The sequence below is a fragment of the Populus trichocarpa genome, chromosome 2 (genome assembly GCF_000002775.5).
Source record: "Populus trichocarpa isolate Nisqually-1 chromosome 2, P.trichocarpa_v4.1, whole genome shotgun sequence".
Lineage (NCBI taxonomy): Eukaryota > Viridiplantae > Streptophyta > Magnoliopsida > Malpighiales > Salicaceae > Populus > Populus trichocarpa.
This window is the reverse complement of record NC_037286.2, coordinates 14270098-14290672: the sequence shown is the minus strand read 5'-3', so window position 1 is coordinate 14290672 and position 20575 is coordinate 14270098. Positions and strand designations below refer to the sequence as shown.

Sequence of the window (20575 nt, the reverse complement as noted above, 5' to 3'; positions counted from 1 at the left end):
AAAAAATAGTTTAATGTGTTTGGTTAAGAATGCTTTTTAAATTGAGGAAATAAAATAACTATATATATATATATATATATATATATATATATTAATGGTTTTAAATTTAAATATTATAGATTTAACTACTCCTATCACATCATGAAATAAATAATACTTTATATAAAATATTTTTTATTGTTTCATTAAACTATCTACAATTCTATTACGTACAAAATTCATCTGACAAGAACTATAGTTTTCATGATTTTTCGAGCGTGCAATAAAATTAGATAAAATATTATCAGGAATAAAATTGAGATTACAGTGCCAGTGAATTTAATTCAATCTACACTAGTTTTTCGGGTAAAAACAATACTGTTCACATGACAGTGTGAGTGAATTTATAATTCACTGTACTGGTTTGACGAAGAAAAAGATACTGTTCACGTTAACGTGAACAGTGCGACTGAAATTATAATTCATTGCACTGGTTTTTCAAGGAAAACAAATTGTTCACTTAAAAAAATAACAGTGCAAAGTAGAAAGCAGTCGAGAATTGCTTTGATAAAACCTGCGTTTGAAACGCGAAATACGTTGGGCCCCATAAAAAATAATTTGTGTTTTTAACTTCAATTGTTTCGCTGTGATTACTTCAAACACATTCATCATTTGTAGTAGGTTAATTAAACTACTCCGAGGGTTATTACATTAGTTTACGAAATTTGGCATCATTTCCTAAGTTATCACGTCAAGAAAAGTCTGTTAGGTGGATAAAGCTTTTCTATAATATTCTAAAATATTATCTATAACTAAAAGAATTCAGCCTTTTATTATGAATTGCACTGTATAATCCATAGTGCAAGGCTGATGCCTTTTGGTTATAGATTGTTTTTTTTTTGTTTTTTTTTCTTTTCAATTAATTTTTTTAATTAATTTTGTTAATATTAATTTTTTTTTCTATTTAGTTATCACACTCTCATGACACAAATCCCACGTTTGGCGGGTTAACCCAGTTGATTTAGATTTTTTTTTTCTTAATTAGTTTTTTTCTTCTAATTTTATCTTTTAATATCGATTTGATTAAGAATTAAAATTCATGATTTGTTTTGTTTATTTTTCATTAGATTATCGTGATCTCATGAGGGGATTTTACTGTACCCCTCTTCGCAAAGCACTTTTTATTGGAATAGTGCTTTGCTTTGTTTTTTTTCTTTTATTTTCCTTTTCAATTATTATTTTTTGTTTAATTTTATTCTTTAATATTATTTTTTTTTCTATTTAGTTATCACACTTTCATGATACGGCTTTGCAGATAGATCCACATCTAAGGCTCTTGGATCTGGTGTTGTAGTTAGACCAAAGGTTTATGGGCCTAACGTCGCAGCCAGACTCACTTAAACTTGGATCATGCAAGTTTAATATTATTATTAATATTAAAAATATTATTATTTGCATTATGAATATTATTATAATGAATATTTCTATTATAATAATTAATAAATTTGAAAAAATATTATTAATATTAAAAAATAACCATGATTTGATTTGAAGGATAAAATTAAAAACTATAAGAACTTGGGTCAAACATGTTTAATATTATTGTTAAAAATATTATTATTGTCATTATTATTTATATTATTAATAAATTTGAAAAAAATATTATTACTATAAAAAAAAACCTTACATTTGATTTGAAAGGTAAAATAAAAAATTATTATTGTTGTTGTTGTTGTCGTCGTCGTCGTTGTTGCTATTCTTATTAATTTTATGATTATTAGTGCTATTCTTATTCTTAATATGGTTTTTATTTTTATTATGATTAAATTTGAAAAAAAATATTATTGCCATGGAAGAAAAACCATAATTTGATTTGAAATGATTAAAAACTATAAGAACTTAGGTCGGATAAGTTTAATATTATTACTATTACTATTATTATTATTATTATTAGGAGAACCAGACCCCAGAAACTTAGGTCTGGTTGGGGCATCAGAACCGAGTTTATAATCATTAGTATTATTCTTATTGTTATCATTATCATTAATAATTTTTTAAAACAATATTATTACTATTGAAAAAAAAACCTTAAATTTGATTTCAAGGGATAAAAAACTATAAGAACTTGGGTCAGACAAGTTTAATATTATTTTTAATATTTAAAATATTATTATTTGTATAATAAATATTACTATTGGTATTATTATAATTAATATTATAAATATTACTCTTGGGTCAGGTGTTGCAACCAGGCCTATGACTCTTGGGTCTAGCTTTATAAATAGACCTAACGCTCTTGGATCTTAGCTTTTTTTGATATTTTTTTATGTCAAAAAAATTAACCCGCGGTGTAGTGCAGGCCACCTAACTAGTCTTTACTATAAAAACTGGAACAACCCAGCTTCTTCACTGCTTATGTGAAGAGTGAATGAGTTGCCTTTTTTATTTTCTTTTTAAATTTCATCTTTTATTTTTTTTATCGAATTATTTTAGGCTATTTATTTTTTCAATTTCATCTTTAAACATCTCATTGATTTTGAACTGGTTTTATAATTTGTTTTTGTTTGCTTCCTATAAAGTTATCATAATCTCAAACAAATATCACAATATTTGGTTAGTGCTCATCAATTTTATGAGCATCTATTTTTGTTATTATATCATTTGGGAAGAAATAGTAAAAAAAAATATTTAAACCTAATAGAGTCCATGATCCAGGTTGTTGGTTTGACAGGTTAAATAGCAAAGCCAGAGTCGATCAACAATATCACAATCTAAATATTGAAAAAAAGGATGTCATCTTAAATTTGTTTTAAAGCCAAACCAGCCTTTTTATTAGTTTTTCATATTGCCTTTGGACCCACCAAGTTGATTAGGTAACGTTAGAAAAACTACCACATCAATTAATTTTAAATCTGGGCTAAATAATGAGTCAGGTTGGGAGGTTTTAAAGTTGGGCCGGGCCCCTTTTTTTATTTGATTGAATCTTTTTTTCCTTTTATTTTTCAATCTTGTCTTTTAATATTTGGTTGAATTTGAATTGGTCTTTATACTTTATTTTAGTTCACTTTGTATGAGGTTATTACTGTCTCAAATAAATATCATGGTATTTGATTGGTGCTTAACTTTGCTGGAGATGATTTTTGTTATCATATTTTTAAGCAAAAAATAATTTTAAAAAACAAAGCGGTTAAACCTAGTAGAGTTCATGATCCAGGTTAAGGGTTTGGTGGGTTAAGACGTGAAGCTTGAGTCGATCTAATATGTCATCGTCTTAATATTAAAAAAATAAAATAAAATAAAAGATGTCATCTTGAAATTTTTTTTAAAAGCCAAAACAAGCTTCTTACTTGTTTTACGGGTAGTTTTTAGACTAGTCAAATTAACTGAATCATATCGAGACAACTTTCATTCGGGTTAATTTTAAACTCGAGCTAGAAAAATAGCCTATTATATAGATTTCAAGATGGGCTTTACATGTTCGAGTTTAATAATATTGATAAATAACTTTCTACGAACTTGACTCTTTTTTTTTAAATGATTAAAGGTTTGAGAAATTATTCTCGCATCCAAAAATTCGAATGAATTGTTGTATATTAGAAAAGAAGCGTATTATATGTAAAATTGTCCATGTGCAAAAATGCTTCTGCATGCTACCACTACAACATTATCCAGTTTTACCGACGGATTACTTCCGTCGGTGACAGCAATGAAATCCGTCGGTGAAAACAATACCGACGGACTCACCGACGGAACACGTCCGTCGGTATAACAGTCGTCGGTAAATCCCATTTCTGTCGCTAATTCTGTCGCAAATAAAAAAACCCACCCACCGACGGAAACACCGATGGTAATACAGACGGATACGCGCGCGCCAAAAAAAATTCCCCGCGGGAACATTATCGACGGATTTTCCGTCGGTAATGTTAAGGGTAATTACCGACGGCATCACTGACGGCTTTTCCGTCGGTAATTATGGTATGGCTTGTAATTTTGTTGCAACTCTCTGTGTAATACCGACAGATATTATCCGTCGGTAATGCCGTCGGAAGTTAAACACCGACGGATAATATCCGTCGGCGATGCCGTCGGTAACGATGGCATGGATGGTAATTGTTCGACAACTCTCTGTTAAATACCGACGGATAGTATCCGTCGGTATATCCGTCGGTAGGTATTTGAAATATATAAAAAAATAAATTATTAATTGTGTAAAACCTTAATAAACAAATAAAAATGCATTAAACATTAAAAATGTAAAAGTAATAATATTCATTACAAATTTAATGTGTTTAAAAAACAAAATTAAACTAGAATAGCGGCGGAGCTGGAGGAGGAGGCGGAGGAGGAGGAGGCTGGTTGTTCCCGGGACCAAACGGCCAAAAAGAAGCTGCACAAGTATCGTCACCCATCTTTGATCTCATCTCCATGACTATTTGACGGAGCTCATCATAATTCGTCGAGAGTTGTTGATATTGTTGTTTCAACGCAATGAACTCCTCAGACTGGGTGTTCGATACTGATGGAGAGCTTCCAACAGTTGAGACACTACGAGTCGAACGCAAGTTGTCAGCCGTAGTGTTGGAGAGCCCGTAGACCCTGTTTTTATCGGGTCCACCAGACGATCCCGCCTCCATCCACAAATCTGGATCGAAATCTGGATGGGTCGACGGATTGTCCCCATATCTCTCCCTCAACCGGCTATTATAGGTCTCCTGAAAATTCCATCGGTAAAAAAATCATCAAATGCAATTCAAGATGCAATTCAAGAAAATAATAACTTACAAAATAAAATGAATGAACGAACATACCACGAAGTGCTGAGCACGGTTGTCCACGAACTGCTGCACCCCTTTTTGGCGGTCTTGACTCCGCACATGCGTCTCTAGAAACAGCTCCATTGGACTCGGTTCATGTCCAAGAGACGCAGCCTGTAAGGAAAAAATTAGGTTGAAAGTTAAATATATTATAAGGAACGACAAATTAATTAACGATATATTTCAATAAAATTAATCTTACCATCCGCTTTGCATGTGCGCTGAATGGGACGGATCCGCCAGTGTGCGTGGTCACCGAACCATAAATTTGCCGGTTCCGGTTGTCGGCGCCAGACTATGAGCGCCGTGAGAACCGCTCTGAGGTCACGTGCTCAATATATGCCATCCATATTTCCCCCGAGATGAATGGCGGTTTGAATTCCTGCCAAACCGCCACCTCATTCCATCCTTCAAGACCGTTATCCCTCGCATGTCTTTTTGATTTTTTTTGGGTGTCATACCAAAAATCACGCAACCTACTTCCATAGTAACAAATTAGAATTTAAAAAATTAAATTATATAAAAAAAAATATTATTTTTGATGTTACCTAGTTGCCGCGTGATTCTCCCATACCCTCCTCACAACATTGTTGTCCGCCCTATCCCACTCAAATTTGTTCTGTGTATATAAATAATTCATATAAAATAAAAATAGTACAAGATATAAAATTATAAAAATCATTTATTAAAAATAAGCTGGAAATTAAAAATTAACACCGACCTGAAATCGCTTAAACCATGCATCGATATTAGGTTTCCACTCAGGATGTTTGGAAACCTGGCTCCATTGAAACAATGGAATCTCCATCGACGATTTAAACGCCAATGTTATAGTCCTTGCAGCCTCAATGTTTGTAAACCTTAAATTAAATAAAAGTAGTAATTAATATTAATTAGTTGTTCATAAATTATGTTATAAGTATATAAAAAAAAACTAAAACCTAAACAAACTTACATTGAGAGGTCATCCTTCCATTGTGCCTGGTACTTGCGGGTGAATTGACCCCGCTGTGAAGGCACACCGCTTCTGCGCTGTGAAACCGCGCTAGAAGAGGCAGCATCACAAGTTGGCGTAGATTCCTCGCCGTGATCAGCACCTAAGGATACGTCCTCCTCGCTGCTAGAAGAACTAGCTGCAACCGTCTTCTGACGACGTGCTGTAGATTTCATTCTACGCATCTACACACATGTATACGAATAATTAACTTCGATTATTTAAAAAAAAAATTCGACAGAGTCTCCCCTGTACTGGGGGGTCCCAAGTTGTCGACAAAATCATATTACACTTCCAATTTTATTTCACATCCCGATCCAATCATCCTAGATCTCAACCCAACTCATCATCATCAACACAACATTTTATTCAATAACATCATATAGAATTATAACTATGAACATTCATTTAATTATTTTATCCTAAATTAAGATAAACTAATAATTAAATGCAATTCTATATATATAAATTAACATTTTTAAAATAAATCAACAATAACAATTATATTTATAAACTAACATTTTTAACATAAATTCAACAATAACAATTATAGCAATACAAACAATAATATCCTAAATTAAGATAAACTAATAATTAAATGCAATTCTATATATATAAATTAACATTTTTAAAATAAATCAACTCTAACAATTATATTTATAAACTAACATTTTTAACATAAATTCAACAATAACAATTATAGCAATACAAACAATAATATCCTAAATTAAGATAAACTAATAATTAAATGCAATTCTATATATATAAATTAACATTTTTAAAATAAATCAACTCTAACAATTATATTTATAAATTAACATTTTTAACACAAATTCAACAATAACAATTATAGCAATACAAACAATAATATCAAAACTAAAAAACTAAAATTAATAAATAAAATTAAAAAACTAAAAAACACTACACAACACACAAAATTAAAAAACATTATATCAATTCAAAATAAATTTGGGAATAAAAAATGCTTACCTTAATAATGTGTTGAATTTAAGATTTTATCTACAAACAATATACAAAACAAAGAACACCAAAAAAAATAATCATAATTAAAATAAAAAAAATACAAAGATAAAGAAAAAAAAATACATACCTTTGAAAACTAAATGAGAGAACAAGAGAAAGGGAGAAGAGAAAGGGAGAAGAGGAGAAGAGAAAGGGAGAAGAGGAAGGGAGAAGAGGAGAAGAGAAGTGAAAGGGAGAAGAGGGGGAGAAGAGGAGAAGAGAAAGGGAGAAGAGGAAGGGAGAAGAGGGGGAGAAGAGGAGAAGAGGAGAAGAGGGAGGAGAAGAGGAGAGAAGAGGAGGGGAGAAGAGGGGGGGAGAGGAGGGAGAGACGAGGGGGGGAGAGGAGGGGGAGAGGGAGGAGACGGTGCGGGGGGGGTGGGGGTGGCGGTATATATAGGTAAATTCCGACGGAATTACCGACGGCACTTAATTGCTGTCGGTGCAATTAATTTCCGTCGGTAATTCCGTCGGAAATTAATTGAAATGCGCACCAAAAAAGTTCTAAAATCCCGCCAAACTTTTCGATCCGTCGGAAATGCCGTCGGTGATGGTGCAGACGGACACGTGGCAGACATGCGCGGTCCGTCGGTAATGCCGTCGGTATGGGACGTCGGTAATGCCGTCGGTGATGGTGCAGACGGACACGTGTCAGACATGCGTGCGGAAAACCCGTCGGTGATTCCGTCGGTATGAGCGTCGGAAAATCCGTCGGAAAGACGTCGGTGAATGTGGCAAAATCCCGTAATTTTTTTGCAACTCTCTGTAAAATACCGACGGGTTATAGTCCGTCGGTATATCCGTCGGTGAAAAGTTAAATTTTTCTTATTTTTTATATGTAACCCTCTAAAAAAATCTTGAATTGCAAACTAAAAAACACACACAACACAATAACAACGGCTGACCCTTAAAGAAGAATAAATATTTCATGTTTCAGATTATTACATTATAAAAATAAGGCTTCATAACATGTTTAGTTAGTCGGAATTTTCATCTTCGTCCTCCATTGAATTGTTATCATCAGCTTCATCGCACTCTTCAATTTCGTTATCATCTTCTTCAACAATATTCTTTTTTCCACTAGTAGAGCTCAGAACAACATTCAACTCCTCTGCGTCAACATCAACAAGACTATCGTTGAAAACGCGAAAATTCGAATTTTCTTCTAAGTCAATCGACGGAGCAACTCGGTATGGTTCAACCAACTCACTAGCTTGAAAGACTTCATCTATCACACTTGTGTCTTCGTTCTCATCCTGAACAACCTCGACACGACCCTTGGGTTTTGTTTTTAAAACGGATAACCAATCAACTCTTGATCGGTCCTTTCTAAAGGAAGGGGTGTATGTGTAATAAACTTGTTGGCATTGCTTTGCGAAAACAAAGACGTCGTTTACGTTGCGGTGTCTAGCTTTTGAATTGATTTCAACGAGACCATAGTGAGGATCTACTCTGATTCCTCTGTCAGTTGTGTCATACCAATAACATTTGAATAAAAACACTCTATTTTGCTCGCTATGATATTGCAGTTCGATGACCTCTTCCAATCTACCGTAATAGTCAACTTCAAACTCACTAGAAGTCGATCCCTTAATACAAACACCGCTGTTGTATGTCTTTCTTCCATGCCCGTATTCTTCAGTATGAAAGACATATCCATTGACAAAATATCCATTATAGCACTTGACTTTTCTTTCAGGGCCCAGACATAGTAAAGACAGTGAAATAGCAGCACTACCTCCCATTTGATAAACCTAGCTTGTAAATTAAATACAACAATAATCAATAAACGGATATTATGTAACATTGACTACAATTAATTACATTGCAAGAGATAATGAGTTTGTGCTAGGACTTACATGTGTTCTAAACCATGTGGCAAATTGTTCATCTTGTAATTGAAAGATCTGGGATTCGGTCAGCTGTGAGTTATTGGACAGTAAGTATCGTCGATGTTGCCTGCAAGGTTGTTCCAAAGTATATGAGTGTATGGTATCACAAAACATAAATAGTACACTCTTGACAAAGTTTAAGTCGAACATCTACTTACTTAATAAAAGGTCTCAGCTCATCACAGTTAAATAGGACATAATTGTGTGTTTGTCTGAACTCTATTTCAGACAAATATCTTCCCCTCACGGCATTTTTAGGTGTGGGTCGTCCAGGATTGGAGAATATTGACAAGTTCCCACTTGAATGCACTTCACCACCATCATCATGCCGTGGAACACGGTTTATCCTCGTTCTCAAATGAGGTTCGAAATAGTATGAGATAAATGTTGAGATCTCCTCAACAATATACGCCTCACATATTGACGCCTCAACATGCGCCTTGTTCTTAACCTTTTTTTTAAGATTGAACAAGTACCTGCATATATATATATATATATATATATATTATCAATTAAAAAAATAAAAATAAAAACATTTAATTATAAATTACTTAGCTCCTGTAATATCTAACCTCTCGAATGGATACATCCATCTGTACTGGACCGATCCTCCAACTTTTACCTCAAACGGTAAATGTACGGGTAGATGCTCCATTGAGTCAAAAAATGATGGAGGGAATATCATCTCAAGTTTGCATATTGTCTCGACGATATTCTTTTCAAGCCTCTCAATGTGATCAACATTCAACTTGCTGGAGCATATATCTCTGAAGAAATGACTAATCTCCGTTAGTGCATCCCATATCCCCTTTGGCAACAAATCACGAAAAGCTAATGGGATGAGTGTTTGCATAAACACATGGCAGTCATGAATCTTCATTCCATATAATCTGCATTCCTCCGTATTAACCAGCCTTGATATGTTCGAGGCATGTCCATCGGGAAACGCAGACTCTTAAGCCATTTGTAGACTAGTAGTTGTGCGTTTTTCTCTAGCACGAAGCTTGCTCTTGGTTTTGCGACCCGTGACCCATCACAAACCAACTCCATATTTTTACGGTTACAGAACAACGCTACATCCAATCTAGCCTTGATGTTGTCCTTTGTCTTCCCCTTCACATCCATGACGGTGTTGAAAATGTTCTCAAACACGTTCTTTTCAATGTGCATGACGTCAAGGTTATGGCGGAGAAGATTGGTCTTCCAATAAGGAAGCTCCCAAAATATACTTCGCTTCACCCAATTATGGGTCAAACCAAAACCAGGAAACTTCTGCTTACCTGATTGGAGACCAAACACAATTTCACCGTACTCTGACACAACATCAAACAATTCTTCACCGGAAAGACGCGGGGGTGCAACATCATTTTCAACCCTGCCAACAAAGAAATCCTTTCTGTACCTGTGGTTATGTGGCAAGAAACGACGGTGACAGTCAAAAAAAGAAGCTTTACCCCCGTTTGTTAGCGTGAATGCCTTGTTGTTCTCCATACAATATGGACATGCTAGCTTTCCATGCGTGCTCCAACCAGAAACCATTCCATAAGCTGGGAAATCATTGATAGTCCACATCAAAGCCGCTCTCATAACAAAATTTTGTTTCCTCCAGATGTCATAAGTCAAAGCTCCAGAGGACCACAACTGCGTCAACTCATCAATCAACGGACGAAGACAAACATCTATATTCCGCCCCGGACTGCTCGGACCTGGTATGACCATAGATAAAAACATGAACTCCGGCCTCATACACATCCCCGGTGGCAAGTTATAAACCGTCAGTATGACCGGCCAATAAGAATAAGGAGCAGCAAATGACCCGAATGGATTGAATCCGTCTGTACACAACCCAAGACGCACGTTCCTTGATTCAGCTGAAAAGGGAGGATGCATACTGTTAAAGTGTTTCCAGGCTTCACCGTCAGAAGGATGAACCATCACTCCATCAACCGCATGGTGTGATTGGTGCCATGTCATGTGCTCAGCAGTCCTTGGTGACATGAATAACCTCTGCAGTCTAGGTGTGATTGGGAAGTATCTAAGTTTTTTATATGCCACGAGAGTCTTCCCTCTACCAGTTTTGGGTTTGTAACGGGAATGCCCACACGTCATACACTCGGTCATCTCGGCATTTTCAAGGTAGTATAACATGCAGAAGTTAGGGCATATATCAATTTTCTGGTATCCTAAACCGAGGGGTTTCATCATGGACTTGGCAGCATAGAAGTTCTCTTTCAGCCTGTTCCCTTCAGGTAAAATGCTTCTCGCCCATTCAATAATCTTGTCATAACCGGCCTCACTCAACCCGTGATCTGACTTGATGGTGAACACCTGTGCTACGGCTGATAATTTACTGTGGTTCGTGCAGCCATCCCATAATGGTTCGTCAGAATCTCTCAACAGATCAAAAAACCTTGCTGCATCTGCATTAGGTTCTTCTTCTACGATTGGACATCCCCTGACATTATCTTCACTCATTCTCATTGCATCCATAACCATATTCCTGTAAGGATTACTGTTCTCATTTCCAACTTTATGCATGTTACTAGCACTAGAAGTTGACCCAACCACCTGTTCTTCCATGCTCTCATCAGGAACAAATAGTTCTCCGTGAGCATACCAACATATGTAATCTTCCATGAACCCTTTGGTTAGAAGATGCATCGTTACAACATCTTGATGCAGAAACTTTAAATTTTTACACTTTCTGCATGGACACCTAATACCGCCATCAGTAAAATTCCTCGGAATAGATGTTGCGAAATTAATAAAACCCTGGACACCGTTACAATAATCCATCCTCCGCAATCCTTGGGGTGAGTCCCGATACATCCATGAACGATCATCCATGACTTCTATTGAACCTCTATAAAACATAAAAAAAATATTGGTTTTCCCCGACATTATCCAACAAACTAAAACAACACTTATGTTAAATATTCATTATCAATTATCAATTATCAACTATCAACGTTCATACATACAAATTTATACATATATAAATTTACAGAATTAATCACAACTTCGAAATATAATTGATAACAATTAAACAAGACACTTAAACAAGCTATTAATTATTTATTTCATCACAACGACACATTTAATTCGGTGTAATTCAAACAAAATTTCAACAATTTACAAACAAATATAATTTGACAAAATCTAAAACAACCTATAACAACTACAAAATTATACATTCATACTACAAGTTTCTTTGACAAATAACAATTAAACAAGTACAAACGTTAACAAAATACATATACTAAAACAATAAAATTCACAATTAAATATTAAAACTAAAAAGGATAGATTTACTTACAAAAAAATGATAAAATCTACAAGAAACGGATATTGTGACCACGTACAAGATATAAGAAACTTGAGTGCTCGTGTTGAGAATAGTGGAGAGTTTGGGATGGGTGTTTGGCTGCAGTTTGGGAGGAGTTTGGGAGGGGAGAGGTGGGATGGAAAGAAGAAGAAGGAGAAACAGAGGATGAGAGTGTCGGCAGATGGGTGCATATAATGGTTTTTTCCGACGGCATCACCGACGGAAGGAATCCGTCGGTGATTCCGTCGGTGACAGGGCCACGTCACTGTACGGCAATCTCAGTTTGAATCCCTCGGTACTTTCCGTCGGTAAAATCGCCTGACGTCACCATGCCGTTGCGTATTTCCAGACGAACTGTATATTCCGTCGGTGAAACCGACGGTATATACTGACGGAAATATTCCGTCGGTATATACCGACGGCATTACCGACGGAATGATTCCGTCGGTATATACCGACAGATTTTGAGACGGAATTATGTCCGTCGGTATAAATTACCGACGGAATTTTTCCGTCGGTAATTCCGTTGCTTTTCTCCGGTTTTCTGGTAGTGTACAAACACAGGTTGCTTCTAAAACTCTTATATTTTTCAATATTTATTTTTAATTCTAATTATTTGTATTATTGCTTTTAGTTGTTGATTTAATGTAGATAAAGGAAACAAAAATCTATGTTGCCTTTGTTTGCCTAATTCTTTCCAATTAATCTTCTAACAGCTTCACCACTTTCCTTCATTGCACCACTCTCTGTTATCACTACAGGGAAAAATTAACCACCAAAATAGTCTCATAGAACAATCAAGCTGTTAGTCCCATCTCTATTTTTTCTCGTTTAATAAATCATTATTTAAGTTTGTCAAGTATTTCTATAGTTATCAAGCATTTATGACAGGAATTGAGAATAAATTGGTTTGAAATACTCAACACTCATTGTATTTATGTGAGCTGTTAAAGTTGAGGTTTCTGTGACTTGTGCTCGATTAAAAGATAATTAATAGCATGCCACTGCTTTTTATCCATCCAGTGCCGTTAACGTTGTGAATTTATTGGATCTTGGAACAAAAACTTGATGGCCGGATGTTATGAAACTACTAACCATTAATGGAAGAAATTATCTACAATCTTTGGGTTATCCTTCATTAACTGATCACGTCTAATGTCCCCACCATCTTCTCTTTAACAGCATCACATATTCCAAAGGCAGAGCTCTGGTTTGCAAATTATAACTTACTATACTTTTTATTCATCTAGTTAGGACTGGTTTTTGTTAGCTAGCCATCCCATCTACTTTGTGGATGGGTGTATCGATCGGCAAGGTCCTCAATATGCAACCAGGTTAGGTAATGACATATTTCTATTTGGTTTGGTATATATGACTTATTTCTACAAGTATGTAACCAAGTGTGGGCCAAATTAAGAAGTACATGATTTGGTCAATGAGTTGCCATAATGATACACAAGGGAATGATGAAGTTTAGAATGAATGAAAGGAGGATTAGGATACATTATAAAAATGGTCCAATTTTATCAAAGAAAAATTATGGACTAATAGAGAAAGCAATTGAAGTTGTGCATGAAGATGATGTGTGGTTTTCTATAGTACTTGGTGGTTTGCCATAAATTTAAAAGAGGCTAAGAAAGAAAAAGGAGATAATAAAACATAATAACAACCAAACAACCCAATAACAATTGCACTGCATTTCAATCAAGTTTGCAAAAACTTCACATCAGCTACTAGTTAGTAATTAATCAGCAGGCAAGTAACTTGTTGGCTTGTAATTAGTAGGTTTGTAATCTAGTAAGCTTGGAATTTTCATTATTATGAAATCTAGAAAACACCAAAAATATTAGTTCATGCTTTTTTGTCAAGGCATTTCAGTTCGTGGTTGTAATCAAACCAAAGATCATTCAATGAGTATAAGTTCTTTAATCTTGAATTATTAAAGTTCCTATTTACATTCATAGCATTAAAAATATTTCATTACTTCTCATTAATTAAATTATGTTATGACATTGCTATAAGTCTAGAATTACAAATCTAGAGTTCTGGTGAAGGTCTAGAATATAAATTTCATAAATTAGACTTGCTAACCAAACTTGAGATAAAATTAAAGTCCTCTTAATTGAGGTAGACACAAAAGAACCTACAAAATAATTGGCAACCTCACTAGGAGTGCCATATTTGTTCTTTGAAACTATGGCACTAAAAATATTAATATTAGCGGAAAATGTAGAAGAAATAGAAGAATTAGTTGATCTCTTTATTAAAAAATAAAATAAATAATCAATCCTTTAAGGGGAAGAAATATAAAATGAAAAAGGAAACAAGTTTATGACTATAGAAGAGAGATATTTACTCTTTGAACGGAGAGTGGATGATGCAAATAAGATACTCGAAGAGAGGTATAAATATCTTTCTGAAAAACCTAAGAAGAAATATAGAATCGATATAAAAATGATTGAATATCATCTAAATATAATTGTAGTAATGAAGAGATTAAATCATGTCATTTCAGAGTCTAATGTTAGAAAAATAAAAAATTCGTGAAATAAGTTTGGACCATAAAGTAGGAAAATTACAAAATATAAAGAGAGGTATAAATGTCTTTATGAAAAAACTAAAAAGAAATATAGAATCAATATAAAAATAATTGACTATCATTTAAATATAATTGCATCAATGAATGAGTGATTAACTCGTGATATTCTAGAGTCTAATGTTAGAAAAAGACAGAAATGTAAAATAAGTTTGGAGCATGAAGTAGGAAAATTACAAAACATGAATAAATAATATTATAAGAGAATGATTAAGGCTATTAAATATGTCAATGCAAAATTAAACACCAAAAAAAAAAAGAGGAAATGATGAAGTGATTTTTTATTTAATTATACTATGTTGGAGACAGTGAATAATATTTCTAAATAAATGGTAGTTAAAATTAAAAACCATTTAGATGAGAAAGTTGAAAAAGAATCAAATCATTGGAAGTATGATCATAAACAAAATGGGAAGCCTTTAATAATAGAGAAAGCCGAGAGTAGTTCAAAAAATAAATTTATTAATTGTAAGAGTTCATCACTAAAAGATATAGATGAGATTATGATTCCAAATAACCTCGAAATAAATGGATTTCCAAATAAAATTAATCCAGAGTATATTCTAGGTATAATGAAATAAGCTTATAGACTTAGATTTTAACAAATACATAGGCCAATATATAGAAAACCATATTTAGATTACATTGATAGAATATATATTTATCCTAATAATTTCAAGTTTCTAAAGTTTACTTTATTTAATGGCTAAAGAACTGTGTTTGCTAGAGAACATATAGCAAGATTTTTTTGCCAATGTAAGAAAGTATTTGATTCTGACTTTTTAAAATTAATATCATTTTCAAATTCTTTAACTGGAGATGCTTTTACTTGGTTTATAAATTTGCCGCCAAATTCAGTCCAGAGTTGGAATGATATGTAAACAATAATCCAAGCTCGCATCTCTATAACAGAATCAGAATTTGTTTTGGCTAATTTGGTGAAATTGAAGCAATATCCTGAATAAATTGTTAAATTATATTTAGATAGGTTCATGATACGATCTTGGCTATGACATCAAAGAATTCATTAGGAGTGTCTACATGGTCTATTTTAAGGCCTAAAACGAAGTGGATCCAAGAGAAGTTTGATGAGTTAAGTCAAAAGGTTTAAGTTCATGATATAATTTTTATTTGAGCTAGAAATCATATTCGCAATACCTTCGTTTTTTTTTTCACATTGAAAAAAAATAGATCTGATATTTTTTTAACATTAAAATTAATTGTATCGGACTCGCAGCTTAGCTCATGCTAATTATCTAACAAAAGTACATGTCTTCGTCATCATTTGTAGTGGGTTAATTACTACGAGGGTTATTACATTAGTTTACGAAATTTGGCATCATTTCGTAACCGATCATACCGATCACGTCAAGAGAAGTCTGACAGGTGGGCAAAGCTTTTCTATGATTGTACTAAATATTCTAACTTGTAAAATTATTCCATTTGTCAAGCTTTTTTTTCTAAACAGACTGCGGAAGAGTTGCGTGTTCTGTCATATAACCTATTATTCTTTTGACTATTTTCATGATAGCTCTATTGATTGAAAATTAAAGTTCAAATTAAATGTTTTTAACTTGATTTTATACTAAAATATTTAAAAAATAATCTAGAAATGTTAATATAGTCATTTACAACTACAAATGACATCTTCCTTTATTTCTTTGTTGTAGTTTATAAGAGTATGTTTGTTTTTGTATTATTTGTTTTATAATTTTTTTTATTTTAAATAAAATTTTTAATAATTTTATATTATTTTAATGTAATGATATTAGAAAGAAATTTTTTTTTAATTTTTTTTAATATAATTTTAAATAAAAATCACTTTATAAACAACTAATATCACAATTTTTAAAAATAACTTATTGATTTTTGCGTCAATCAATTGATTTAAGATGAAATGATTGATTTAAAATGAAATGATTGATTGTTTGATTTTTTATGTGGTTTTTTATATTTTAAATGGGTTTTGATTATTTTTTTTGTATAATAGCTTGTTGTATTTTAAACAGATAAAATATAAATTTGGCAATTAAAATAAATAAAATTAAAAATAAATCATTCAAAAAAAAAATGAAACGTTAAACACAAAATCTGCGGTTTTGTTTTAGTAATGACATAATTATATTTTTCTCTATTAATAGATTGTTGTAGCAATAAATACCACATTTATAAAAAAACAATACAGAGAAGAGATTATTAATTCGTATTAATAAAATTAAAGATGAGGGAATCCTTGAGATAACTAATGGAGGGGTTACAATATTGCAAACAAAGTTTTAGGGACCACAGTAAGAAAATATAAAGTATTGGAGTTTAGTTTTTATTGAATAATTTTTACATTGTGGATTTAATTTTGCAAACTGACATGCTATGACCCCTTTTTGTCTGGTGAAACATGTTTCTTTTAAGTGTGAGTTAGTTTTCTGGAAAATGACAGGTTACTTTTTAAATTTTCTCGTATTTATTAGTTATTATAAAAGTTGATCAACGAAAAATACTTTCCAGTCAAAGAAAAATTTGGCTTGGTTTCCAGAAAAGTGTTTTCCTTTTATTTTGGGCGGAAAACAATTTCTCGAAGTTGTGAAAAATTTAGAAATGTCATATTATTTGCTGATTATATCAAATTTGGTCCTCAAACTTTTGATTGCTATATATATTTTGTTTTGAATATTTTTTTTTTCAATTTCATCCCTTAGAATTAATTTTTATATTAACTTTGATCCTCATTTTTATAATTGTTATTTGCTTTTCCCTTATTATTTTTTAATTGAAATTTTTTATCTATCAAATATATGGCCCTCATTGTTTTGATTGTTACTTATTTTATTTGAAATCATTTATGAAATGGTAATTATTATTATTTTAATTTCTTCATCTTTTTATTTTTTTTTATTTTTTAGATTTGATCTCTATTATTTTCATTATTATTTATTTTATTTGAGATAATTTATGAAATTATATATTTTTTTCAATTTCATTCTCATTCAACTTTTTAATTTGTAAGATTTGTTCCTCGTTATTTTAATAAACTTGAAAAAAATTAAACATTAATAAGTTATTTTCCACTTCATTTTCCATTACATAACCAAACACTGGAAAGTGTTTCCAACTTATTTTTCATTACACTACCAAACATCGAAAAATAATTCACTTTTTTGGAATTCACTTTCCAAATAGAAACTACTTTTCAGCAAAAAAAAAAAAAAAGGCCTAAAATGCAACTAGATTCTTGATATCATTTAAAAGAAAATACAAAAAAGAGAAACAAAAGCATTACAAGTGTGTTTTTTTTAGAAAATAAAAATCAAACATCTAAACAACATAATTTCTTCTAAAACACTAAAACTATTACATGTCGATCGCGTCAGACAACCTATTACTCTTTTGATTATTTTCATGTTAGCTCTAATGAGTTCAAGTTAAATGTTTTTATATTTAAATATCTAAAAAATATTATAGAAATGTTAAAAAACTCATTTACAACTACAACACAATCTCTAATGAATGTATTAGTTAAACATTGTTCTTACTCTAATGACTGTATTAGTTAAACATTGTTCTTACGACATTTTCTTTTATTTTTTTGTTATAATTTACAAGAATATGTTTGTTTTTGTGTTATTTTTTTTCAGTATTCTCGATTAAATCAGTTTTTCAGTTTTTTTTTACACCTCTAATAAAAAGATTACTTCATTGTCAACTATTTCATCCAATCTTCCATTATAAATACTTTTGAAGCCGAATATTCATAAACCCATCCGGTTTCTTCTATCTAAAATTGATCGACATCCTCAAAAAACATTATGGCATCTTCTATAGAAAACCACGTCAGTCAAGTTGATGAAGCGAAAGATGAAAACTTTGGATATGCCATGCAACTAGCTTTGAGCTCAGTGCTACCCATGACTCTACACACGGCGATTCAGCTTGGCATCTTTGAGATCATAGCCAAAGCAGGTCCAGATGTCAAACTCTCTGCTGCAGATATCGCAGCCAAGTTGCCCACAGATAACCCCGATACACCAAAGATGCTGGACCGTATTCTAAGGCTCTTGGCTAGCCACCAAGTGCTTTGTTGTTTTGTCGATGGCTCGGAGAGGTTCTACAGTCTGGCTCCTGTGTCCATGTACTTTGTGCGCAACCAAAATGGTGTTTCTTTGGCCCCCTTCATGGCCTTGAATCATGAAAACGTCATCTTACAGAGCTGGTTTGTCACTCCCTATCTATTGTCACATTTTTTCTATTTAATTTTTGCTTGCTTCAATTTACTATAATAATATTAGTAAACATTGTACCTCTTATCATCATTTCTCTCCCCTATCTCTCTCTAATTTGTTGATAAGGGCAGCTAGCTAATCTCAATGTTTATCCGTTTCCTGCTAGGTCTCAACTAAAAGATGCGGTTCTTGAAGGAGGAGTTGCGTTTCACAGAGTCCATGGAGTACATGCCTTTGAGTACAATGGCTTGGACCCTAGGTTCAATCAGGTATTCAACACAGCAATGTACAACCAAACCACTGTTGTAAATGGAAATATGCTTGAGAAATACAATGGTTTCAAGAACCTGAAACAGCTGGTTGATATTGGTGGTGGCTTGGGACACACTATGAAGGCAGTAACGTCTAAATATCCCCAGATCAAGGGTATCAATTTCGACTTGCCACATGTTATAGAGCATGCGCCGGCCTATCCTGGTATGTTTTGTTCCTCCTCTCCTTACGTTTAATTCATGGTAATTGTTAAATTTTATTCTTTCTGGTTCCGCTGATACTTGCTCATGTTTCTGTCATTGATTAAGGTTAATCAAACACTGTGGGAAAATTAAATTGACAAATTGAGAGAATTTAGGAAAACATGATAACATGCTCCGTATTCATTAATGAATCTGCCTGAAACTTCAAACCTCGTATGACCAAAATCTGAAATTTGAGGTGCCACAATCTAAAACATGACAAGCCACACATATACTTTACCCATAAAAATGTTTTCAGTGAACCCAAAAGAAAAGAAGAGAAGTTTGCAGAGAATCACAGGCTTTACAGGAAAAAGGAAAAGACTAGACAATGAAAGACTTGGTCATAGATGTGGGAACTGGTTTCTCATGCAGGTGTGGAGCACGTGGGAGGAGATATGTTTGAAAGTGTTCCCAAAGGAGATGCCATTTTCCTGAAGGTACCAAAATTCTGACGGCATATAATCTACTTGCTCAATTTTAGACACCAAAATCACTAATAACGACTAATGGATATATAATCTTATAGTGGATACTCCATAATTGGAGTGATGATCACTGCTTGAAGTTGTTGAAGAACTGCTACAAAGCTATTCCAGAGGATGGGAAGGTAATTGTTATGGAATCAGTTCTTCCGATCACGGCCAAGACAAGCCCTGCTGCGAAAGCGATCTCGCAACTTGATGTACTGATGATGATGTCTCAAAACCCAGGAGGGAAAGAACGGACTGAAGATGAATTCATGGCCCTGGCCACTGCAGCTGGATTCCGTGGCATCAAATTTGAAACCTTTGTTTGTAATTTTTGGGTCATGGAGTTCTTCAAGTAGATTACTGCTTAAAATTGCATTTTGCAGAAATTGGAGTATGCATTACCAGTTTCTACCAGAATTGAAGCGTTCATGACTGCCCGTGTGGAACGATATTTATGGAATAAATAAAATAGCTGTTCATCAGCTTTTAGCATTCCCAAGATAGAAGTTTGATGAGCTACATGCTTTGCAAATAGATATTGTATTTTTGTTGCAACAATGCATTCCTATCCATGTATATATGAACGTAAAAAAAACAAATTAATATGTTGAATAATAATAAGTGGTGATTGTGGATCCCAAATAATTATAAATGATTGGTGTTTATTATGAGTGTTACGTTTAGGCATTGTTCATGAATCGTGATCTCTTCATTTTTTTAAAAATTTTATTTTCATATTTTTTTATTGAA

The 20575-nt window shown here is 33.0% G+C and overlaps 2 protein-coding genes across 4 annotated transcripts in view; one reads left to right on the top strand and one right to left on the bottom strand.

Annotated features, from left to right (window-relative positions):
• Positions 1-20575, top strand: part of LOC7487746 (caffeic acid 3-O-methyltransferase) — a 132944-nt gene that overhangs the window by 21709 nt on the left and 90660 nt on the right. The window contains exons 2-5 of one of the 3 annotated variants that reach the window (XM_052450461.1): positions 18720-18827; positions 19004-19314; positions 19728-19792; positions 19882-20317. In XM_052450461.1, the coding sequence (XP_052306421.1) occupies positions 18720-18827; positions 19004-19314; positions 19728-19792; positions 19882-20181 (784 nt within the window). In that variant the 3' untranslated portion in view covers positions 20182-20317. Of the gene's footprint in view, positions 1-18357; positions 18828-19003; positions 19315-19727; positions 19793-19881; positions 20318-20575 lie in introns of those variants that run through there. The other 2 variants (XM_052450457.1, XM_052450458.1) reach the window with 2 other exon arrangements.
• LOC127904991 (uncharacterized) lies at positions 5474-6016 on the bottom strand. The gene is made up of 2 exons (XM_052450462.1): positions 5749-6016; positions 5474-5653 (listed from the first exon to the last, which is right to left on the bottom strand). The coding sequence occupies exons 1-2, from the start codon at positions 5970-5972 to the stop codon at positions 5497-5499; spliced, it is 381 nt and encodes a 126-aa protein (XP_052306422.1). The 5' UTR covers positions 5973-6016; the 3' UTR covers positions 5474-5496.